The sequence below is a fragment of the Echiichthys vipera genome (assembly GCF_963691815.1).
Source record: "Echiichthys vipera genome assembly, chromosome: 23".
NCBI lineage: Eukaryota > Metazoa > Chordata > Actinopteri > Perciformes > Trachinidae > Echiichthys > Echiichthys vipera.
Window position 1 is genome coordinate 3,493,043 of NC_139848.1, and position 25,755 is coordinate 3,518,797.

General features: G+C 44.3%; 1 protein-coding gene across 1 annotated transcript in view; it reads left to right on the forward strand.

Annotated features, from left to right (window-relative positions):
* The first annotated feature begins 2,894 nt into the window (after positions 1-2,894).
* The window catches only part of LOC310964724 (uncharacterized protein), a 32,081-nt gene continuing 9,220 nt past the window's right edge, over positions 2,895-25,755 (forward strand). The window contains exons 1-10 of the mRNA XM_083937980.1: positions 2,895-2,959; positions 10,135-10,200; positions 16,427-16,602; positions 17,639-17,713; positions 18,659-18,838; positions 20,010-22,706; positions 22,914-23,117; positions 23,305-23,442; positions 24,192-24,247; positions 25,473-25,587. Of these exons, the coding sequence (XP_083794106.1) occupies positions 16,464-16,602; positions 17,639-17,713; positions 18,659-18,838; positions 20,010-22,706; positions 22,914-23,117; positions 23,305-23,442; positions 24,192-24,247; positions 25,473-25,587 (3,604 nt within the window). The 5' untranslated portion in view covers positions 2,895-2,959; positions 10,135-10,200; positions 16,427-16,463. The remainder of the gene's footprint in view (positions 2,960-10,134; positions 10,201-16,426; positions 16,603-17,638; positions 17,714-18,658; positions 18,839-20,009; positions 22,707-22,913; positions 23,118-23,304; positions 23,443-24,191; positions 24,248-25,472; positions 25,588-25,755) is intronic.

A 25,755-nucleotide genomic window follows, 5' to 3' on the forward strand; every position in this document is an offset into this window, starting at 1 on the left:
GCTGGGGAATCAGGCGATCAACCCCGCATCCAATACGCGATTGACCTACCTTTTAATTTGGGATTAGACATCGGGTTTTATTGTGACCCATGATAACACATCCTGTGATATCCGTATGCACCTAGGTGATTGGAGAAAGTGTTAGAAACTGATACAGGAAAGACAAATTGGATTTTGGTCCAGTGAAAATCTGCTTTTTGCAAAGTCATCCCTGTCAAAAATATGGATGCTTGTTTCTCAACCATAGTGGAATCACCTCACTATATACATGTTTTACTTGTTGTTAGGAGTGTAAATGGACATGTTTGCCCTTTTGTGGTTTCTTCAAGTCATATTCAAAACTATAAACTATCTTTAAATGTATATAATGACACCATTGCTCCATCTAAGGTGGTTTCACTATCCTTAATGTCTCACAACATGCTTTAAGTATTCTTCTAAACACTGTGCGCTCCTGTGTGCTGCACGTCCTGTTTGCACCTGTTTAACAAGTGCAACTGATGTTTAACCGCCCGTACGTCCTGCTCAAACGCAGGGTAAACAGAGTGTTTAATCTGGTGAAGGCGAGTTCAGGTTGACGCCGTCTTTGTTGATAGTTGGTAGAGGAAGATTGCCGTCAGCGTGACCAGCATCTGCTCTCTGACAGCGGCGGCTGAGGGGAGATTAGATGTTAGTGGCTATGCTAGCCTGTTAGCTACGGTCCAGTCCTCGCTCTGTAATCAGTGCTGGCAAAAGGCCTTGCCAGAGGCTAAAGGCGACTGGCGTTGACAGGACCGTCTGCGCCTCTCTGAGCTTTGATTCCCTCTCTCTCCAACCCATGCCACCCAAAGATCCCTTTATCCTCCTCCCTCCGTATCTCTTATCTCTCCTCTCTTTTGCCTTCCAAACTCCCAAAAGCAACGCCATCTTTACTCAACCCTGAACTGAAATAACACGAAATCATCTCATCATTCAGTTTGACAGCAGGGTTATTTGTCAGCTGCCATTTCAAATGTCTCATTTGCTTCTTTTCTTTAAAACCTGATTCAGCGCCCAATGCTGATAGGTTGATTACAGTCTTCCGCTGATGGCTCTTTTAACTCTCCCTGTTACAAGACAAGCTAATGATGGGACTGGGAGCATGTGATGTGGGATGGAAGGAACGGGGCTGGCTCGCTCTATTCCCTCTGTTCCTCTAATTTTTTAAGTGGTTTAGGGAACCATATGACCGTGTCCTTTATGAGTCAACCTCAGTGGTCTCTGTGAGGTTTGGCGATCATGTCAGCAATGTCTCCTGAGTCAGTGTGGTCACACTGCTTTGCTTTAGTGGATTAATTTATTTCCTTCTTAAAGGATAGGTTCAGGATTTTAATACAATACTAACATGTCTTATTTTGAGTGTCAACACTAGCCTCACCAGGGTCAGTACCAATATAGAGCTGTAACCAAAACAGTGAGGTCGCAGGCTGGAAATCCCCGAGACTCAAGGTTCATTGTAAAAATGAAAAATTGAATTACAGCCACGTTAGAGTATGGCAGACCTTTTACTGTTGGAAAGTGGAAATGTCATTTTAAAAACTAGCCTATTAATGTTGCTATCACCTCATAAGTCACAACACAATTATCTACACGACATGATTAAGCCCCTTTTAATAATAATAGTTATCGATACATTAGTGATGCTGGCCCTTGTATTAATTGTCATTGGATCCAAACATGATTTTGTGGCGCTGCCCACACATGCTTTACAGCACAGCCATATTATTAAAGACGTGGGACAAACTCAACATCCCTCCAAAGTTTAGCCAAAGCTCACATAAGTCTAGCCAAACTGAGTGGGCGTCTTCATCCTGGCTATGGAGAGCAGGTTTATTCCTGGTGTTCTGCTAACAAACCTGGACGTCTCCCTCCTCTGTGGCTCAGTAAGGGATCTTGTACTAACAGGCTGTAACTTTGGAAGGTACCCGGTTGATTTCCAACTTAGGAAAACGTTTTATCCAATTGTCAAATATGCACTCATTCATTGTTATGATTCATGGACTCTCGAGCTGAAACTTTGACACCTCTAGTACTGCAATACTGTGATGTATAGCTAAATACTGGGGCCGATGTGAGCCTCTGGACTATATATATATATATATATATTTCATTTCATGTGGTTTGAGGTTGAAGTAATGGACAGGGAATGAGGCTTTCAGCAGTCAGTGCTCTGTGCTACGGAGCTGTATTCTCTTGCTCTGCTTGCCTGGCCTCTGCAGTCTCTCTGCCTCGCACTCAGACCCTCTTTCCCCCCTCGTTCCCCCTCTACGCCTTTGTTTCAGTGCTGCTGCTGCAGTCGGCCATGCCTGCAAATGAGCACCAGGACAGAGCAATTATTCAGCACGGGGGCAAGCCTCGCACCCCTTCTTTTAAACAGACAGTCATGCTGCATTCACTGTCATGTTTTGATGCTGCACGCATTATAATGTGGACGTCTTTGAGCGAAATTCACAGACAAGATACACACTGAGAGGAGAATAAAATATGCTGCTGGGAATTTCTTGGATAGGGATTTATCTTAGAACCCAATTCCCTCAGGGGTGGATGAGCTTCATATCTCTTTCAAACATGAATTAATGTAACTGACAAACATACACACATTTCTTGTGCCCATCCCCCCTATCCATTCCTCCTCAGTGCTATGGAGACTGGTTTGGTTGCAGAGTGTGTGCTGGTGAAGGGGAAGTCAGGGAGGGGGAGACCTACGTGAGACAGCATGCCGGTTGGCTTGGTGTGTGTGTGTGTGTGTGTGCTTGCCAGCTCCACTCGCCGGTGAAAAAGCATCAGCCATCTCAGTCAGTGTGGCGCTGCCCCTGTGACTCCTGTTTGCACCTTTTTTTACGTCTCTCATCCTGTCTTTTTCTCTCCTCTGTCTGCAGAAGCCGCTGCCTTGCCCCCCTTGAGCCCTCTTTGCAGACAAAAAGCTGCCCTACCTCATCAGGTAAGACATTATATTTTTCCTTTGCAGAGGAATCTTTTCATGGCTTTACTGCTTAAATAATCACAACCAAAGCAGCAGACGTGAAGAATACATTTGGCTATCTTTCAGTGTCTTCTTCTCCCCCAAGCATGCCTGTGATCTTTACTCAATGTCTCCTTGCGTTTCACCTCCCCTTTGTTTGCAGAGATTCTAATTATTCAGGATATAAACCACTGACATTATAAAACAACGAGCGAAAGAGCTGATGTCGTGATAAGCCAGGGGCTGTGTCTGTGTTTTGGTGACCCATAGTCTTTGTGACGTACCCCGTCTAGACATCGTTGATTATTCAGCCGGCAGGACAGTTCATCTCGAGTATGTTGCTGCTGTGTGTGCATGTGTGTGTGTAAACACATGTTTACCAAGAGATATAAAACCCCGATCAATTTGGGTCAAAACGATGAGTAACAATTGAGATTGTGATATGTTTAGAGGCTGTGATGGCATGTGGCCGTTGGCGGTTTGGCGACTCATAGCCAACAGATTGTTGGTGGTTTCTCCGTGGGAGTGACACCAAGCCGAGCGAGACCGCAGGACACGTTACTCTGCCTTTCAGCGTCAGCAGAGGCTGGCTGTCACTAGTTTGGCTGACAGTTCGTTGAGGAGGAGTTTGGGGGCTGACGGGTGGTTTTGATGTGAGCAGGTGGTGATGGAGTGATGAGAGTGCCCTTTTTATCCCACCTTTTCTTTGCTTCTTCCCTCCCATTCTGTTTACTCCTCCCTCCGCATGTCTGTTTTGATCTCTCTCTCCCACTCACCCTGTCCCCCCGTTTTATCTCTTTCTCTCATCCTCTTTCCCCTTTCCAAGTTGTAGTGACTGGACATTGTATGTCTTAAGGGGGATGTCGTTGCAGTGGGACATTCTGGGTCAATCTCTGTTCTATCTATGACTGTGTGCCAGAAGTCACCAGGATGTCTGCCGTATCCACAGTGATGTGCCCCCCGTTTCCCCTCTCTCTATGTATCACTGTCTGCATGATTGCTTAGCAGCTTTGAGGCGAGCTGTCCTTTTCTGGAACCCACTTCGGCTGACACACCATGGGAGCGAGCACTCCCTCTCTCTGTCCTCCTCTTTGGGGTCACAAATGGAACCTTGTCTCCACAATCCTCTTCCCCTCCTCTCCCCATTTTTCCCTGCATCCCTCTTCTGCCCTCTGAGCGAGGTCGTTGTTTGGCATGGAGGCTGCTGTCGCGGTTGGTTAACCAACTGTTTCCGCGCTTGCAAGGAAAAACCAGTGGGAGATAGGGACATTGTTTCAGAGTCAACATCTCCTCTGGCTCCAACAGCTATTCCTCAGCAAGGCATTTGAAATGTAATGAGCTAAATGTAGGTGGTGCAGAGATGCCAAGTGTGAAAGAGAAGGCATTGTATCTCTTTTTCACTTCTCCATTTTTTCAGTTAGAAATAAGGGCGACACGGTGGTGTGGTGGTCAGAACTCTCGCCTCACAACAAGAGGGCTCGAATACCCGCTGGGGCCCTTCTGTGTGGGTTTTCTCCGGGTTCTCCGGTTTCCTCCCACAGTCCAAAGACGTGCAGGTGTTCGGTTCATTGATGACTCTAAATCACCCGTAGGTGTGAATGGTTGTCTGTCTCTGTTCGTCTCTATGTGTCCTGTGATAGACTGGCGTCCTGTCCAGGGTGGACCCCGCCTCACGCCTGATGTCAGCGGACAGGGACAAGCGGTTGAAGAGGAATAGGAATTGTAGTTGCATCCTGGAATACCCAAATATCACGTTGCATTGAGGGAAATGTAGGATTCATTGTTTTTTGGAGATGGGACGTGACTGTAGGTTTTGTATTCTCAGAGAGATCGTGTGATATGTACTGTATGCTTTTGGGTGCTTACAACCACATCTCATGGTGTACATGCGTATAAGATGTTAGCTTAGTTAGCTTATAGTGTAAATACAGAGCAATGAATGAAAACTCTTATTAGAAAGCTTGAGTTATGATTGTTTCCTTTAAAAACTAACCATGTGGATTATCCAGCTGTCATATGAAATGTTTTAGTCATCCAGGGATTATGACTGTATCTCTGACATCAACTTCACATGCTGCAATGTTGTTTAACCATCAAGGCATTTGATTCCCATCAGACATTGATATGTGATGTTTGTTATTTTCTTCAGATGACAAAGTGGCATTGCAGTGGAGGCAACACCACCCTTGACTTTGACAGAACGCCCTTAAGTGTCTGTTGTTGACAAGTGATACTTGATGGTGATCCTTACAGACACATGCAGCTGAATAAAGTAAACAGCATGTTTTTCCGGGCGGACTGCAGGAAAAGTTGGTGAAGCTTGAATGTAGCGTTGTTGAGGAATACGTGATGATGCTGCATAACAGAACGTACGGATTAGTGAAGAAGAGAGCTTCCTTTCAGATAATCCACAAAGCAACACTTGCAACACTTTTGGTGTTTGAAAAAATGTGCTGTATATACAAAACTTTTTTTTAGCTCAGTCCACATCTGAGATCAACAGACTATAACTGTGATATAGGGACACAATTCAACCGTAAAAACGTACCATGATTTACCAAAACAGACCATTTAACAGCTGCAGTCTCTCCCTGAAAATGAGTGCTTTGCACATTTCCAGCATCTTCACATTCTTGAGGGAGAAAGTGCTCCAGAGTAGTTGAATCACAGCCTGCAGGCCCCATTTTGGCCCGCCTTGTGCCGTCATGTTGATTGATGAATGTGTGTGTGATGCTCTTAGGCCACTAAGAAACCTACATACATATGAATATAGAGCAGTTCTCCCACCTGTCTTCACCCTGAAGTGCAGCTGTCACCTCAGGGGCACAAAGACCTGCACCTGGTCCTGCCTGTGGTTTACATAAAGTAACGAGGGAAAGTGCTGCCTGCATGTGTTTGAGCTTGTAGATTACGGGACAGGCGTGTCTAGTTTTTACATCTACGGTATGACACGTTTGTGTTCATATGTGGATCCAAGGTCTTCTCTGCTGTCAGAGTGATGTCACATCCTGTCTGACTTTTTTTTTTGTTCGATAGGATGTGACGATACTTCAAGGACAAGTAAAACACAAGAATACCACAATGATGTAGCTCTTTGTGACCCCCTAAGATTTACTTAAGCTTACGGCTTAGATTGTAAGTCATTTGTATAACGCATTATTTGTGCAGGTCTGTTGCTTCCAAATCATTTCCTGAAAATAACTTTGTAATTTGGTACTATGACAATAAAACTATAGACTTAGGGACTACTTTTTCTGCTCCACAGCTCACTGCTCACTGCTCACTGCTCAGTGCCCTCTTCCAACTGACTCTGCACTCATGCTCATCTCTTCTCTATTCTTCCTTTGGATTAATTAATGAGCCTCTTTCCCTGCAGAGTTTGGCTCATTAGCCACACAGGCCCCTCTGTACTCAGTACAGAGTGTGTGGAGGTGTAGAGAGCGGCCTCCCCTCTGTCTTTACATCTGTAAGATTTTACTGAGTAAACAGAGCCCCTTGTTGAACAGAGCTGTTCAGGACTACGTGCAGGGATATTATTCGAAAAGGGCAAGTGAATCATAGATGCAATGACTCAGCGGCTAACAGTGATTGAAGTCAGTGATGAGATGATAATGAGGAGTCGTAAACGCCATATCTGAAATGGATATCAGAGGTGGAAGAATAATGAGAAGTTTTTCAATGAAGATTGTTTTGAAACTTTTCTTTTTGGACATGTGGATAGTCCTCACCTTGACTACAACTCCTTGTGGCTTTGATGTATTAAACATGCACGTGTTTGCATGTCTGTCTTGTGGGGCGTGCATCAGTCCGAAAGAGCGTGCATGCATGTCTGTCTTTAGGGAGAAGGAGGTTGTCTTTGTGAGTTATAGCTGAGCAAATGGTATTTATTTACCTATTGTTGGCCTATAGTTGAGATTTGGATAATGAAGGTCCTGCAGGATAAGAAGTTAGACGTTCCTGTAACGGAGAAATCGCCGCTCATTAAATGTGACCCAGATAATTGTGGAAATATCTTCCTGTGATGCTCCCGTTATCTTCTCAGCTCAAGTTCAGCCAGGTTTATCAGGCCTTTAGCACACCGCTGAGATTAGGATTCATTTCCTGTTTGCCTCGTCTCTAATGATGAAGTCAAATCTGTGGATTAGGTCAGCTCCTGACCTCCTTCCCCTCCTTCCTCTTTCCTTGACTCTTCCCTTCCTCCATCTCTTCTGTCTTTGGCCTCCCTCCTGAGAGGATCATGCAGGTCAAGATGAAAAAATGTGCCGTCAACTGTTTTCTTCCTTCCCAGAGACTCAAGACAAATAGCTTGTTTGTTAAACCTTGTAGTCACAGTCCCGATGTTTGTGCCCATCCGTTAAATATCAACCCACAAGATGCGCCACTGGAGGTTGACGGGTGACTGATAAGATTGTGAAGATGTAAAATTATCAGAATTTCTTCCTGTAAAAGCTGTAAATGAGTTTATGAGATTAGGAATGACATGCTGCAGATATTAAAGACAGGCTGAGGCAATCACAGGGCGGATGCAGTAGAAGGATGGAGGCTTAGCCCAGTTACAGTTAACTATCATCCATTAGAAACAGGGGTGCACTTTTGGAGAAAAAATAACAGATATAAATGGATAATGTCGAGGGGGGGGGGGGGGGGGTTAGGTGTCATAAGCAGGCAGCAGCTGTGTGAGAGAGGGATCATTTCCTGTGACAGTTAAAAGGTGGTTTGGAGAACAAAGCTTCCTTTTCTCTCTTGCTCCTCATCACTTTCTTTTTCTTTCTTTTTCCCCCCAATGACCAGCCTTCCCCCCAGAAGTGAAGTTACTTCCTGTGTGACGTGCTCTCTCTTACATATTTCTCAGTCTCTTTCTCTCCTTTCATAGTTGCTGTATTTTAGAGACTGATTTATGCCTTTTCGTCTCTTTCTCTCAATATAAGAAGTTTTAATAAATGTGTGTTGTAACATAAAAAAGTCCCCATTCAGTCTGTTCTGGAGGTCCTTTTTATATCCATCAGTTCAGTTCCTTCAAATTAAAAGACCATACTCAAAGTGGTTTTGTATGTTTTAGTCCACTGAATACAAAAATGCATGTTTTGTTATTACCAAGCTTTTTACAAAGAAGATACGGAAGCCCTGAAGTGACATAAGCAAAAAAAGTATTTTTCACATTTACTTTGCAGAACATTAAAAGTTCACCAGAAACACTTAATCTAGATTGTGTAAGAGACACTTTCTAGTTTTCTGTCTTTTCTAAAAAATAAAAAAATGACAGGAAAAATCAATCAATTATGGGTTTGTAGGTATCAAGTGATAATGTTAACAAGACTCAATAAAACAATTCTGTCAAGTTTACAACATGCAATTGCAGTTATGAACATGATTTAACATGAAAAGCACGGCCACATAATTATGTGTTTACAGTATAGAAATGAGTTGCATGTGTTTGAGCTTTTGCACACTGCACGTCCATGTGATGGATATACACGATTAGTGAGAAGATCAGACCCACAGGCAGTTGATAAAATAATGACCCAGACTCTCCACTAAGATGCAATAAACCTGAATAGTCCTTTAGGAGAAATACTTGTGTTTCCTCCTCTGTGAATTCCCTTTCCATCTCTTTTTCACTCCAGGCCTCTTTCTCTCTCCTCTCCAATAAATCAACCTCCTTCCTGTTTGGAGAATCTCTGCTCAGCTCTCTTTACGTCCCTCTACTTCATCCTCTGTCTCTTTCTTTCTCTGTCCAACTGCACGTTTTGGTGCCAGAACCCCCCCGACGGTCCCTTCACAATCTTATAATGTTAACAGGATGCTCTGTTTTCTACCTCCTCACAGTCAAAACGTGCATGTCAGACTAGCTTCATGGCGGGCGCTAAGCCTTAACTCACCCTCTGGCTCGGGCCCAAACGCACCAATCCAAGAATTTGGCAAATGTCAAAAAACAACTCACGAGTGGAATCTGTTGGCACACAGATGACACTTGTAATCACTTGTAATCACTTCAAAATAATCACTTTCATTTCTTTTTGGATCTTTATCATTCCTGCAGTTGCCTTGGAAACTATCCCACTGACCTCTGTTTATTATTTTATTATAACATGCTGTCTATCGTCTCTGTCATTAATGACAAATCTTTGCATTTTGTTTAAAGTCCCAGTTGGCACCATTTGTTTGATCATATTCACTGAACCGACACTTTGCTCTGCCTGTTGTTGTTGCGCCCGTGTCATCCTGTCCACTCACAGTTCACAGATATCAATACAATATCACAGGCACATGCTTCAAGCTAGGCATACGCTAAATGACGTTAGCAATTGCTGTCTACCGTATGAGTAAGTAAGCCAGCCTACCTCCACGTAGTGTGCAAACTATGCTGTTTATCGATGAGAGAAGACTCGGGCGCGTTCACAGGAATCTAGTGCACTTACGAGCACTCGATGGGAGGGAGCGGAGGAGCTCGGTGATAGTGGGGGAGGGGCGTGAGAGTTGTAAACATTTAAAATCTGCCAACTGTAGCTATAAAGAAATAGTTCGACATTTTGTGAAATACATGTAATCACCCTCTTGCTGGGAGTCGGATGAGAAGATTGAAAACTAGTGTCATATTTTGTTTGATAAACATAAGGCTATAGCCATAGTTAGCTTAGCATAAATACTGGAAACAAGGGGGAATAGTTAACCTGGCTTTGTCCAAACATGACAAATGTTTCCATACAAACACTGAAATGTAAAAATTTAAATTGCCACGAAGTTGCTGCTCTAGCTAAGAAATTGTTTGGCAGATAATTCATTCATGTGTGTGCAAACACTCATGTGTGGACACTGAATATATTAGATTGTCTTTGACTTTGCTGTGTACAGTTCATCAGCGGCAGCTCAGGCTTCGCTGAGGTTTGGTTTAATGTTGCCGGCCGACTCGAGGTGACAGAGCTAAGCTGCTGTGAGCGTGCACGGCTCATGCACGGCTGTGTTTAACACAAGGCTAAGACGAGAGCTGTCTTGTAAAAAGTCCCTCAATTTTCTGGACTAGCCAAGCTGGATTCAGAGGTTAGAGCTTGAAGCTGTCAGTAAATTAAAGGGGTTTAGGATTTTGTAAGCCCCAGTTTTACTTTTAGGGAGACGTTATTGATGTTCTAACATGTATTCCCTCTGTTTCCACGCAGGTCTGAGCAGACCCTTCGACTCAGCGCTCGTCTGTTTTACCCATCAGTGAAGACAGCTCAAGTGAGGTAAGCTAACAAGTCTAGAGTCATCTCACCTAAAAAAGGTGAAAACAAAAACATAGATGTCTGGAGCGCTGCCAGGGGGTAAACTATGCACTACTTCTACTCATATCCCCCCATGACATTTCACACTCACTTTTCCCATGACTCACGGGGCCTCAGGGGTCAGATCTAAGTGGCTGCACTCAGCCAAATGATTAGCTTGGCTGTCCATGGATGTATAATAGAGGGGTAATTATGCTTAGCAACATGTTGGAAGGGAGTAGGGGCGATTGTTTAGGTTGATGTCATGTAAGATATTTTTGGACCACCAAAAAGCTTGAAACTTTCGCTCCATAAACATGTTTGAGTTTGAGTGGCTGAATTTATATTCGGTCGTACATTCAGAGAGGTCTTATTTTTGTGTGTGTGTGTCTATATTTAGCTGATGTTAACAATGTGTTTGCTCCCAGCAGAATGTTGTGGGTTAAGCTTTGCGGATGCATCCAGGGGCGTCAATGAGAGGGTGTGTTTGTTTGCGTTTGCATGCGGTTGTGTAATTGGGTGTTCATGTGTTCGGGTCGATCTGGGAAGGGAGTGTGTGTAGGTGTATGAGAGCGTGGGGGTGCAGGGTGTGGGCTGCCGACACTCGTCATAATCCCCTCAGCCGTTAAGGGCGCGTTAAAATGTGAGATGGCTGGAGAGGGAGGGACAAAGAGACGGACAGATGGGAGGGTTTGTTGGGAAACACAATGGAGCAGCTCAGTGCTGTGTGTAAATGTCACAGTTGCTGCTCTATATTTTTGTTTGAGATAATTCCTAATAATAGGAATTATTATGCAGAAACAGCCGGTGAAATTTGAATTGCAGTCCTATTTGTTTTTTTATTCTGATTGCCTGTGTTTTAACGTTAGTATAATTAAGATTCCCATATCTTTTGTCATATAAAGCAGGTTGAGGTGCTGTATAAATACTGGGAAAGTATAAAAACGCTCAATCCACAGAGAAATGCACACAGCCTGGATTCAGAAACTGTCTTTAAATGAGCTTTCAGTACTTCTTTAAGGTTGGTAATGAGAACCTGTTTAATGAATGAATTTTGTTGATGCATTTTCTGAAGTTGGTGCTCTTTTATCATAGCCGTGGTGTGTTACTTCTCATGGTATTGGCCCATTTCCTCCAAACAAATTGCTGTTGCTGCAGTGATATGCTAAGTTTAAAATGACATCAGCAGCCCAACCAGCAACTAGCTATCAGTGTATTGATGGATTTAAATGGCTCGGCAGCCATTTGTGTCAGTGCAGTTAGGAAGGACCCCCGGGGCTGCGCCTGGAGGATCTGGTGACCTATTTGAGGATCCATAACATGGTCAAAGTCTGCTCTCCGCAGCCAGCATCCTCTCTTGACCACCACCATCAGCCCCTCCCATCCTTCGGCTGCCATCACCATGGGAACAATGACATCACCGTGGGGTGGGGCTGATGTGTGCCAGGGAGCATCTACTCCTCTGGTGAGATCGGAGGCTGAAACTAAAGAGAAGGGAAAGTGAGCGTGCAGGCAGTGAGAGGGGGGAATGAATCTGAGTTAGGATGCAGAAGAGACACAGCAGTCAGTTTGATTTAGATCCAGTCATTGTCATGAAGGAGGAAAATTCTGTTTGCAGACAGACTTTACTCTGAAAACTCGCTTAAGGCATCCAAATCCAATAAATCTATTTATCACAGTATGTCATTTAAACTACAAGCTGAATTTAATTAGCAGGTTGCCCATAGCTCAAAAAAGCACTGATGGCTATTGCTACTTAATCCCTTAATGTTTCAAGTGTTTTACCAGAGTTACAGTCATTTATGTTTATTCATTCATTTTCAACCGCTTATCCCGGGGTCGGGGTTGCGGGGGGGGGGGGGGGGGGGCTGGAGCCGAGCCCAGCTGACATCGGGCGTGAGGCGGGGTTCACCCTGGACAGGACGCAAGTCTATCGCAGGGCACATAGAGACGTACAGAGACAGACAACCATTCACACCTACGGGCAATTAGAGTAATCAATGAACCGAACACCTGCACGTCTTTGGACTGTGGGAGGAAACCGGAGAACCCGGAAATACCCACGCAGACACGGGGAGAACATGCAAACTCCACACAGAATGTGAACCTGAAAATTTGCACAATAGGGAACTTGTAAACACTCGGAAAGACTTGTGATTAAAAGGCAATGCAAGTTATAGTTTACAGTGGCATAAAGAAAGTCTGTTTAACACGCAAGCTAAGACAGAATTTCATAAAACGTATTCTAATACTAGGTCATCGTTATTGTCACAGTGTCAGTTTTGGCATGATAAGGGTAAGGAGTGATAAAGCCGTAGATTTCAATGCCCCTATACTGCTGTTATTACGGTACTGAGCCTAATCTGTAAGGAGTGGAATCAGCCCCAACACCTCTTATACATGGGCGTGTGTTTGTGTGTGCGCATGCCTCCTCTCGACATGCTGCTGTTCACCGTATTCACAGTTCATTCACACTTCACTGGCAGCGCTCATTATGCGTCAATCCCCCTCATGTCTTGCTGAGTCAACGAAACATAATCTGCCCTTATGCTGCTGCTGCTGCTGCCGCTGCTACTGCTGAGGAGGACCCCGCTGCATTCTGGGTTGATTGCAGGTCATTGCAACCTTGAGTGTCCTACTGTCCTCCTCAGGGCTACTGTTTAGTCTGACAGTCAGGACCTAGGACCCACTTCACAGTGACTGTTTACATGGCTTGTGACACTGACCCTAATTTAAATAATGTAGTTCTTTAATGAAGCTTGCCCTTCAGTAGTGCAAATAATATTTAATGACAGGAAATATCACTTTAACATCATTGTATTCATTTTTTCCTGAAAATCTCCCCTTAGTAGACGAGAGAGAGAGGCAAAGAAGTAAATAATGGATTATTATGAGAAATATGAATTCAAAACTACCAAACACAACATTGCTCAGGAGATTTTTAGCCTTCCCATTTGGAAGCAGAAATAATATATATAAAATTACACCTAAAATTATAGACCAGGCCCCAGACACACACACACTCAAGCTCACACAGAGGATTAAGGGCAGGTTGGCCTACTGAGACTGGCTGCCACAGATTCCTCATCCTCCCTCCTAAATGGATGGTGACATTCCGATGTGAGCGCCGCTCTGTGGAGCCGTGATGAGTGACCCAGATTGAGGTGCAGTTGGCGGGGGGAGGGGGGGGGTGTGTGGGGGGTGCAGACAGGGAAGGAAGTGAGGTCGGATTAAGGACGGGGTGGGGTGGAGTTGGTAGAGAAGAGGGACGCTGGGGCTGGAAGGTAGAGCGAGTGCAGGGGGAGCCGTGATGGCGCTGGACGACAAAAGAAAGAGGGAGAAAAGAGAAGAAAGCGCGCCTGCTGCCACACCTTCTCTCTTGTCTCGTTCTGGCACATTCAGTCCCAAGATGTAATAGGATTTGACAGTCCTTTATTTGACTCCCAGTGCAGTTGATTTAACCCTTTGAGGATTAGGACACTATGATGGTTCACATGCTGTGTGGGTGTGGGCTAACTGCTGGGCTTCTCTGAAAGTATAATAGTCAAACATGATTAGCTCATTTCTGATAACGTGTCACAGCTTTAGAGTAGATGGTTTATTTTAATGCATAAGAGGAGGTTTGCTGACTACACATGATTGCCACTTGAGTTTTTTTAATTAGGTGTTCCTGCTCGTGAAAGCAATATTTTAGTTTACCTTCTCGGCTGGCCACAAAACATATTGCGTGATTGCATCATTAGAAAATGTATCTTCAGAGGAGAGAGCTGTTGCAGTGGTGGAAAAAAGAGGAGAGGATGGATCCCCGTCTGTGTGGAATATGTCTGATTAACACTCTTTTTTTTTTTGGGTGGTATAATATGTGAAAAGATGCCCATTATAAACTTTATCATCTACTCCCTAACACAATAAGACTGGTAAACAGCTCAAAGGGAGCAATAAGAGAGGACAATGTCAGATCACGTTAACCGCACGAGGATGACACAGTGTGCCTGGAGAGCATGGTCCAGAGGGTAGTAAACCCAGACATCAGGGGAACGATAAACAATTTGGGGTGCATACTCTTACACAGAACGCGAATATTACGCAGCGATAAAGCAACATCATTTGTTTCTACAACAAGGTGGATATTCACAGGCAGACATTTAGGTTTTACACGTGTTTACTCGTCATGCTCCTGGTGTGTAAAGGCCTCAAGGTTAAAAATTCTGAATTTCAAAGGGTTTTTAGTGTGTGTGGCTGGAAGCCACAGGTCTAAAGCACACCTGGTGAACAGGTGCTTACAAGAATGAAGTCATGCACAACAACAATAAGGCCTCAGCATTGACCAAGGTCAGTAATTGTTAATACGGTTAGTGCAACTCTAAACTCTCCAACAGGACTGGTTTTAGCTTTGATTCAGCAACCAACTATTGTAATGCTGGTATTGTTATTTGGGGTATTTTACAGTCTGATGGTCGGGGAAGCATTCAAATACAAAAACATCAGCACAGCCATCAAGCCAACAACAAATGAAAGAGGTATTTTGAAGGACACCCGGGGTGTTGTGCATTTGAATGTGTGAGAAAAGGTGTGCTGTGCTAGTTTATCTCTGTAATAAGGTGCATTTTTATCAAATGAGAACATAAAGGATTTATGTAAGCAGCAGAGGTTTATGCCATCCTTTTTGCGTGGACAGTGTGTGAATGCCAAGTGTGTGTCGTAACATTGCCAAAACAGCAGTTGAAAGCAGGTCAATGCAAATCTAAACCACCACCAGCTCAATGTGGCTGTCGGCGCACCAGTTTTCTTCCTAAGCAACAGCTGAGACTAGACTCGCCTGTGACTGACTGAGCCCTGGGCGGAGATTTTCAGTCTCAGACAGTTTGGCCCAATATATTTAGGTGTCAGTAGGTCTCCTCCTCTCCTCTCTTTCCTTCTCCCTCTCTCTCTCTCCTCACGTATTCCCACTGCAGCAGGCATTAGCCACGTGAGCCTGTCGTCATGCAGCGCTCTGCAGGGGAGGAGAGGAGAGAGACTGAGAGAGGAATGACGAGGGAAGAGAGGTTGAGACAAACGAGACACTATTTCATAAAAGCGTATACATATTTTAGGACTGAAGCAGCAAAGAATCCGTCACAGCCCTCGAAAAAAAACCAAAGATAACAGCCCTCTTGCTGAAAGTTTCTTGGCATGAGAAGATTGACGGACTTGGTCAGAAAGAAAGAAAGAGACATGAGAATAGAGACTGTGGAAGAAAGGAGACTGGGTGATGATTGTTTTATGATGAAATTATCTGTAGCTGATGATAATGATGCAATTTAGCTGTGCTGCCAGGCAAGGGAGGGCCCCGCTAACCTTGTTTAAAAAGCAGCATTATGGGTTTCCTTCTAAAAGGAAAAGAGCTCTTATGAGGGCACATGTTTTATTCAAATGTAGATACTCTGGTAGTGCCTGCGTGATTGGGACAAACCTTTTGTTATTGTAATAGGTGGAAAGGAGCTTGTTGAACTGTACAGGCAGGGGGGGGGGGCTAATAGGTGCGGCACTTTCTGTGTATGTGGAGCACATTTTTGTCTGAATGGGGCAAGCCTGTCAAACCCATCTGCTGGACCCACATAAGACCTGTTCTGGTTGCCATGGTAACAACCTCCTTATCGGCGGTGAGAGGGTATAAAGGGTGTGTTCACATGCTTTCATTCTCGCCGCTTTAGAAGCTGCCTGCTGCAGTGCAGCTTAACGTAATCGTCTTCATTTTAGATGATTTTGATGCATTTGTTCATTGTTGCATTTTGTATTGAAGCAGTAAACACATCCCCTTTGGTTAATACTTTCAGAGAGCGTGTATGTTTAGCATGAATTTAATCGAACAGAGCATGCGGGCTTCATGCTCCACCTGTTCACAGACATTTTTGGAGTCACATCCATTGTTAAAATAAGAAAAAATGAAATGGAATAGAGTAGACACAGCTATCTTGTCAGTCTCTCCTTCCTGTCTCAGCACGTGGATGCTGAGACAAAGACCAGCCGGTACAGGAACAGCGTTGCACCTTACTCCCTCTGGTGGCTGATGTGTGAGCTTCACCATGCAGTGTGCATCTGTGTCAGCTGAAATTAGATATTTACAGTATACTCCTTTGTTATTTTAATCATCTCTCCCTCTTTCTTCTGCATGAGCAAACCTCACTATCATCTTTCTCTAATTTCTCTCCACCACTTGCTCCAACAGGTGACCTGTCCCCTCCCCGGTGTCCCAGCAGGCAGGCATGGCAGACGGTCGGCAGCCAGACGAGCACTGGGCCTCAAATGGTCAGGAGAATGGTGAGAATGGCTACTCCTCCTACAGCTCTGCCTACAGGGAGAACGGATACCACGGTGCAGCAGCCGCACATCCTGGAACGACAGGTAGGAATGCAGTGTGTGTGTGTCTGCGTGTGTGTGCGCGTTTGTGTGTTTGTGTGTGTTTGTGTGCGTGTGTGTGTGTGTGTGCGTGTGCGTGTGCATGTGCGTTTGTGTGTTTGTGTGTGTTTGTGTGCGTGTGTGTGTGTGTGTAGGCATGTGCATGCAGCACTAGGTCAATGACATTGATTGGACTGCCAGATGGGTCTGGGTAAATGTGATTGGTTCCACAGTGCCAGGAAAAGGCAGTCAATCCCCAAAAGGCACATGCTTCACATTCTGCTGCAGCCGTGCGAACAAAGGTTGGAGGACATTGCCGTGGTCCTTCAGCACACTTTTGTAGAGGGCTTCTGCACTTTTTCTGGAAGTAGACCAGAAAACTCCATGACTCCTAGTTGGAAAAACTCCAAGCTTTGTAGTAAAAAATGAAGGACAGGAGGCGTCCTGCAGTAAAGCCAGTTTACTTTTTAATAGGCATGTTGAAGATGCATTTCAGAAACATGTTTGTTTTAAGGATTTTACACATTGCAATAAAATATATTAGATTAAAGCTCTTAATTATGATAATGTGGTTGTGGATAAAGTTACTAAATCTCATTGATAAAATAAAGCATCATATTAGAACTCGAAATAACAAAAGCTGGTGGATTTACAAGATGCTAATATCTTGACTATCTGTCTGCAAAGTGATAAATTACAAGATATTTTATGGCTGAATCTAAATATTTGAGCTACTAGAATGTGACTCAGTACATGACGTTTTACACATCTGAGGTGAGTTGATGCTTTGAATGCATCCGTCTGTACTTGACAATGAGCAAAGGCCCAACTGGCCACTAATCAAATCCAGGAGGAGCGTGAGATTCATCAGACAAACACAACAAGCATTGTTCCAAACTCTAGAGGGGGGCCACCCACAGAGATAAGGTCAGCTGAGTTATTTCACTTTGTTTTTCATTTCCTTCCTTCCACCCACGTCTTGTCTTCCCAATGTCTGTCTGTCTGTCTCTCTCTTTCTCTCTCTCTCTCTCTCCCTTCACAGTGGATGACTCAGCCAATTTGCCTCCCTCCCCTCCCCCCTCTCCATCCGCTGAGCAGATTGGGCCTGTGGCACAAGGTACACCCCCTCACACCTCTAACCGCTCAGACCATTTAGGATGAAAGTGTGAATGGTTGTGGGAGTGGTTAAACAAAATATCTCTAAAAGAAGACACCTGTCTCGAGGATTTCGGGTTCTCAAAAGGTGGCGGCCACTTGCATGATTAGAAAAACTCCTCTTTCTTCTGATCCCTTTAGTGTTTTAATGTCAGGGTTCTCACATGACATGCATGCCAGCTAATCGTCATATCACCTTTAGTCTGCAGCATTTGCCACACTGTCCTGTCCTCTTCACACTTTGGTTAGTTCAATATTAGTTTTCCTACATATACCAGTATGTTACTGGCCACACACACACAAGCATTCTTCCTACCTTCATGCTATTACATAACCTGCCACTTGGGCCCTTTATCTCACTTATCTGCTTTCACCCCATACACCAGCTCCACTGTCCGTTTGCTCATTGTATCTATTGTTTTTCTCAAACAGTATATTGCAGATTGGTTTTCAGCTCTTTACTAACAGAGAGCAGCACATTTGGTTTTCTAATCAGGTCCTTATTGCATGTTGAATGCAGTCACCAAAGTATAGAACCATATAGTCCCCCTGCATGGTTTAAGGTCAATTATTCATTAATAAAAAGAACAAACTCTCATTTGAACAGGTATTTTTCTCGTACTTTTTTAGATTTCCCTTTAAAATTGGATGTATTCTAAAACAAGACTAAATGCATTCATGATAGGGTTAAATTATTAAAACTGTACATGCAGGGTGCTCTGATTATTATTTCTAATCCAAATGTGCAAGCTCAAACTTTCATGTTAGATATGTATGTGTCAAGACTAGGCTAGAAGGTGTGTCAATTGCATCCCATGCATCCCCATCAACGCTGACAGTAACCCATGTAACCCCAGTTTTGTTGTCCTCCATGTCTCATCCATGTGTCTCCTTTCCCTGCTCAAAGAAGATAAAGTAGAGCCCAACAGTTACCAGGAGGAGGTGGCATATGAGCAGCATGGAGACTTGCTCTTAGAGCAGACAGATTATTTAACAGAGCCCCAGGCTTTGGGCTGCCAGCAAGCCCAGACATCTGAGGTCCTCAATGGAGGAAGTCATCAAGGTGACCACAGCCCGTCACAAAAAGGTGTGTTTGGTTTTTGTGGGGTTTAGTTCGAGTGCATAGTGTACACTGTATGTGTGAGCAACTGTACATCCCTTTTTATGAAAGCGTGTCGGAGTGAATGTCTATTCATTACCTATTTTGCATGATCCTCTTGTGCTCTGTCAATGGGTGCTCAAGGTTTTCCGCCCTTGATTTATAAATTGTGATGCAACTCAGGCTTTGCTCCCAACCTTCCTGCAGCTTTGTTGCTCTCAAATCCTTAAGCTTCCGCTTCAGTACCTGAAGTTGCCTTGTGCAAAATTATGTGACGTAGCATTTTGATTCCGTGCTTTTTCATGCAAAACATAACCATTTTGCTTTTCATTGGAGCAACATTAAAACACCTGATCAACCATATTGCAGTTGATCATTTCTGTACTGTTGTATTGCCAGCTACATTGCAAATGCGATCACTGTCTATAATGTCAAGTGTTGCTAGAACTAGTTGTCTGTATATTTTTATGTGGGTTTTGCTGGAATATTGTGTGCAAATGTGCTTCTGAGAACACCCACTCGTATGGGTTCTTCATGAATCAGTCCTAAGTGTATTTTAAGTAGGTTGTTTATCACTTGCTTTGAGTTTCAATGTTGTTTTCATTTCATCCCAATGCAAAGGATAATTCTGTTTTCCTATTGTCACTGAGGACACAGTTTGGGCGTTACAATCCACCCTCATTGGACATGTATCATCATCCTTATCTAGAAGGTTAATTGAATTAAGACAAACATACCTCGAATAAATTTAAACATTTGATCCAAGCAATATGGAGACTCCTTCACATCCCCAGTATTCATGTACTAGCAGTCTAAAAAAAAAGTCTATATCAGCAGGTTGACCGTTTTCGTCAATCCTTGTGCATTGCAATAGGAATTCAATATATTTGTTTTCATTTATTTCTTGTCATCTAAAATCATGCAACTCATTCCTTCATTCCAGTTCTGCACGCTATCTTAGGTGCTGTGACCCCCTCTGTGCTGTTGTGGCCTGCTGCAAAATACACTGTGCTGTGTGTTTTGCTTGATGGAGAGCTACTGTATCTATGTGCAGAAAGGCCTCGGCTTGAATGTATTGGCTAGCTTTTGTGGATGCTTCGACTTAAGCTTTTAGCTATGATTAGTGGCACAAATTGTACAGTATCCTTCAAACTCACAGCCCAGCCAGAAGAATGTATCAGTCAGGCACCTTGTGAGTCTGCTATGAAAGAAGATGAACCTCAAGTGACGTCGCTACATGAGGAGCAGTTGGCAGTTGAAGGACCAACACCTGAAGGTGCAGAACTTGCCTCGATTGTACCTCACCCTCCGTGTATGAAGGAGAAAAAGGTTTCTGACACCTCCTCAATTGAGCAGGGTAACCAAAACAGAAAGGATGTAGTGGAAGAGGTTGCTGAGAGCCACCAACTTGTACAGTCTGAAGAAAAAGAAGCAAAAAAAGAGAAGGAAGACAAAGAGGAGGTTATCTTACCAAGCCAGTCAGGAGCCCCTGAGAATGAAAGTAAGGAAAAGCCAGGGCAGGTTGAGGGGATAAATAAGGAGGACCAAGATAGTGGCAGTGACATTAGAGTGGATGAGACGACAGTGACTGACGTTCAAAAAGGGGACCAAAGGCAAGAAACAGTCAAGTCAAGTTTAGAACCTGGCACAGAGTTGAAAGCAATATCAGATATTTTTGTAGAACATGAATCCGGAGCAAAAACCTACTTTGAGACATCCTCAAAAAGCAAAGAAGAGGAGTCCTCACAAACCCAGAGTTATTATGAACTCAGCACGGCAGCGGAGAAAAAATTAAGTGAGGAAACAGAAAGTATCGTGCAGAAGCTCGAGGAACACCAAGAGAGAAAAGACAGAGCATCTCCTGGTAAGATGTCACTAGAACAACGAAGCCTCTCCCTAAACATTACTGTTGGGTCTTTGGCAGCCCAGATAGTGAAGGGAGAGGATTCAAGGACCTTGTGTCCAATTAGTGGAAGCTTTGATGAATCTGAGGTTTACCCTTCGACACTATCTGTGAAGAGCCAACACCAGTTGCCTGCAGCTGTCTCCGTTATCCCAACTACCACTGAATCACCTGAAGTAGCCCCCACCGAGGCAGGCACACCTTTGCCCTCTGATAAGCACAAACGCTTTGAACATTCAGGCAGCCTCTCTGAGATGTTGGACCTGGCTGGAGACCTGCCTCGACCATCAGTAGAGAGAATAGAGCTTGACCACATGAGGCGAAGGTCTGTGCCCTCCAATGTATCAGCTCTGGTGGGGAGTTCTTTGGCCAAGCTCGCCTTGGGAGATCAGACCTCAAGAGTGGTGGGAGGGGAAAGCCAGCTGGAGGAACTGGGCTACTGTGTCTTCAGTGAGTACCCAGGGCCCATGCCTTCTCCTGCTGACGTACCGAGTCCTGGGGACTCTCCGCACCAGCGTTTCCCCTCTATGGAGAGTGAAGTTGAGGAGGAGCTTGGTGCCACAGAAATTGAAGGTTTTGAAAAAGGAACTCAACAGCAAGATCATAAAGAAAAGATCCCTGAGATGTCTCGAAAAACAGTGTTTGAAAAGAAAGACGCACCAGTAAAGAGTACCCTGATTCTTGAAAGAGCTGTGACAAGTGGAGTAAAACCGGATCGCCTAAGAATCCCAATCACTTCTTCAAAAGACAGACTGACTGAGTTTCGTTTGGAGAGTGGCCTTCCGGGTGACCTAAAGATCCAGGCAATCCCTGAGGTAGACATTGAAAAGGATCCTTCCAGAGAGGCTTCTCCAATACCTCCTGACAGTTCCTTTACTTTCTCTCCTATACCTGGAAGCAAGGTTCCCCCAACTCCCACCACCCCCAAGTCCCCAGATGATACACCCCCAGAAACCCAAGTCACTGGAGAGAAGGCAGAGAATGATCCAGAGCCTGAGAGAATTGATCATAAACCGTCGGACAAAGAAATCCAAAAATCTGAGCAGGAGGAATCAGAAGAAAGAAGGGATGAACCAGAGATGACAATCATAACTTCAGAGTCATCACAGTCTTCAGGAAAGAGCACAGAAAAAGATGGCAAGAAGATTCAGAGTGAGCATGTGACAACTACAAGATTAGAAATAATAGAAAAGCAAGATACCTCAAAAGCTGTTCAGGATTTAAGCACTAAAAAGCCCTCAGTTGAGAAAGATGTCCAAATCCAGGCACAGGAGCTGACTTTGAATACAGTTGCACCAAAGCCACAATTATCCTCCCCAGTCATCATTATACCTCAAGCACAAGTAGAGGAAGACGCAGATGAAGAGGATGATATTGAGATTGCTGAAGAGCCTCAAGAGGTAATGGAGGAAGCTGAAGTACCTGAGAGTCTAATTAAGGTGAGGCTTATGGTAGGCGATGAGATGGTGGAGGAAGATCCCAAGTCTGGAGCAGAAGAATGGAGTCACAGTGCGCAAAACAGTGATGATGGGGACCCTGCGACGGACAGTTCACACTTATCTCCATGCTCTGACCACGATCTACCACAGCATCCAGATGAAGGTGGCAGAGATGATGGGATAAGGGAGGATAAAGATAAAGAAGAAACGCAAATAAATAGGAACGAAGGGACAAAAGAGGAGGACAAAGTTGAAAAGAAAGACCTAACATTGGAGGAGCAAGTGGAGGAAGTTGGTGGTGATGGGTTAGGTGAAGAGAAAGAGAAGAAAACAATGGAGGGTGAGGAGCAGAAGAGGATAGGTGTAGAGGAGTCGGCGGAGAAAGACATTGAAATTTGTCAGGAGGTGGAAGAGACCTCTGATGTGCTCTGCCAAATCAGTCAGGCAGCTAACGATGAAACCTGCATGGACGTCTCCATCCTAGAGACAGACAGTGGCTGGATGGACTCACAAGGTACCCAGAGCTTGTGAAATTAATTAATTGATCACTTTTAAAATAAATATTTAAGACACTTCATTAACAGCTAACAAATTTTTTATACCAAAAATTAGCTTACACTATGTTTGAAAGTACATTTTAATGTGTATTTTGTACTAAGCTAGCTTCCAGCTAGCTAAGCATGTGGGGATTTAGCCCTCTTTTAATCCCTCTCCACTGCAGATGATGACAAAAGTATCATGACTGAGCAAATCGAAGCCCTTCCTCAGGTCCAGAGTCCTACCAGTAGGCCTACACCTGTGGTGGACAGACCCGCTAAACGGGCCCCTGGCAGAGGAAGGGGCCACCCTGGCACCACTGAGAGTAAGGTGTCCCGCAAAGTAACCAGCCACCATCCAACAAGAGACGAGATGAAGAAGAAAAAAGGTTCCAATTCTCTATTCAAGAAGTGTTGTTTAGCTAAAAACAGATATGTACGTTTGCATTTACACTTTTTATACTTGGCAAATTCAATAGCAATGTGTAACTTGATGTTAAGCACGGATTTGCCTCTCTGCAGTACATTTGACCAAGGTTTGCATGTTGGTATAATCCTATCTCTCCTCTTTGCTAGTAGCGGTGAGGAGGGCTGACCAGAGTAAGGTGTCAGCCCTCCAAAGTCGCTCTCCATCTCGAAAGAGTGTAGCCAAAGCGGCAGCCAGACATCCTAGGCCCGCTCCGCTTCACGGCTCTGCTAGACGCAAGGCCACAGGTGAAGACTCTTCACCGGGGATCAGTGCTGTGGATAGAGAGAGTGCAACCAAATCCTAATGTACACTCTGCAATCTCCCCTACATTATTTTTTATACCGTCTCCAATCAACAATAACAAATATGTAAATATTGCTCACTAATTTCCACAAGACCTGACAGATGCTGAATTCATTATTCAGCCCTTTTCAACTGCAGAGACAGTCGAAGCTTTGCTCTCTCTCTATTGATGGCCCTTTGAGGAATCAAGCAGGTGCAATGTAGCTGGCAAACATCATGTGCTGCGGTCTTTTATTTTATAAGCTCAACTGCTTTGTCTTTTATTTTCTCATGTTGTCAAAAATGGAGTATTTGCTCCTGCTTTGACCTCATATTCATATTTATTTCTGCTCACTGATTCCTCACTAAATGTATTGAATGTATAATCATAGCAACTCTGGTTTCATTCTTTCTCTGATCATCAAATGTCACTTGTATATGTTTGCTGTAAATGGCTGCATGTCTGAGGTTGTGTGTTTGGTCGGCTGGTGTGAAAAGGTTTATGACTGTAGGGTGACTGAAATGCTGTGATGTACTGCTTAACATGTGTAGGGTGTTTCGCTGGTCTCCATTTGCTCCCAATGATGGTTTGCGATTGCGTCTGGACTCATTTATGGATGTGTTTGTGTGTTGTGTGTGAAAATTCACACTCGCAAATGTCTTCCCCTCGCTGGTTCACGCTGATCATTACAGCACGACTCTTTCTTTACAGGCATGGAAAGCCATCAGCCTCTCAGCGTGGCCCACCAGTCCAGGGAGAGGCCCACTGTAAGTACCATCATGTCACACACGCAGTCACATGCGCACACATTTGCAATGGCTGTGATCATCAAAAGGACACGTGCACATTAATTCAATTTCATGGGATGACGTTACTTCCAGTAGTTCTTTAATCATTTTCTCTCAAATAACACACATCCTGTGCTATATTGTTTGTTTGTTGTGTTTGTATGTTTCACATTCATGGGGCTGATTGTTCGCATGACAAACTCCATATTTTCTTCCTTTTTCTAAATTTTCTGCATGTCTTTTTTAATTCTCTCTGTGTGCATGTTCGTTTTGCCCTTCATGCCTGCCTCTGTCCTTGTAGCAGCCTCGACACAGAACATCTGTGAGTACAGATATCAAATACTAGTAGGCAGAAAGTCATGTGCAGCTTTTACTGTTTTACCAACAACACTTATAATACAGTAGCAAAGGGGCTCTCGCAAATATCTTAAAATTCAATCTGTCACCTCTAACCAGTCTTGCAAAAAGCATTTTCTACCTGTCTTACTTTGTCTCCTATCCTTTGTATTAACATCTTCATCCATGCAAGGTTTTTCTTCAAAGAAAATCAAAGCATCACGTGTGTTAGTTACTTGATTTATGAATAAATTACCTTATTTTCTTTAGCATTGTGCAACTTATTTTGTACTGTAAGTTGTTTCTGAGACCTTCATTTCAGCTGAGAAGATCAAAAAGATGCTGTGTAATACAAGACATACAATACCCTTGCATGTACTCCTTTCATCTCCACTCCATCTCATTTGACTTCTGCATCTCTCCATCTGTTTGTCACCCCTACCCGCACATCATCCTCACAATGCTGCATGCTTTCCTGTCTCTTGTCGGGGCATTGGTCCAGAGCCCCACACGGGCCCTTCTGTTAAAGATGGCAATTCAGCGCCGGGCATCTGATCACCCGCCCCCCCGGCCTGGCTCTGCCTGTAGCCTTAAACGGAGCCCCCTGGTGCAGGCAGAGCTCAATGAGGCTCGCCCTTCCTCCGCATGTTCCCGTCCGTCCCCTCTGCCAAAAAAATGGGCAGAGAAGGTAAAACGAAAAGAAAACAGGGAGTGATAGGGATCCTTTGTCCATGCACACTGCATGTGATCAGACCCGTGTTTTGACTCTTTGGTGTGTGTGCGTGTGCGTGTGTGTGTGTGCGTGCGTGTGTGTGCACGTGTGTGTGTGTGTGTGTGTGTGTGTGTGTGTGTCCGTGTGTTCATACAGGAGAGAGCATACCGCAGCCCAGAGAAGAGGTCGTCTCTGCCCAGGCCTGCCAAGTCTCTGACACGCCACATCCCTGCTGCTGAACAAGACGACAGCACCCCCTCCAGGCCAACCTGTAAGAAAACACACACACACGTAGAGTATATGTTCCAGCTTGTTTGCCTCCCAAAGAAACTCATCTCTCACACAGCAGATTGCCTGTTTAATCTCTTGCACTTATGCCTGTGACTCCTCAATTACTTTCTTTTTACAATTCTAACTCCTACCACCTTACACTACCTTT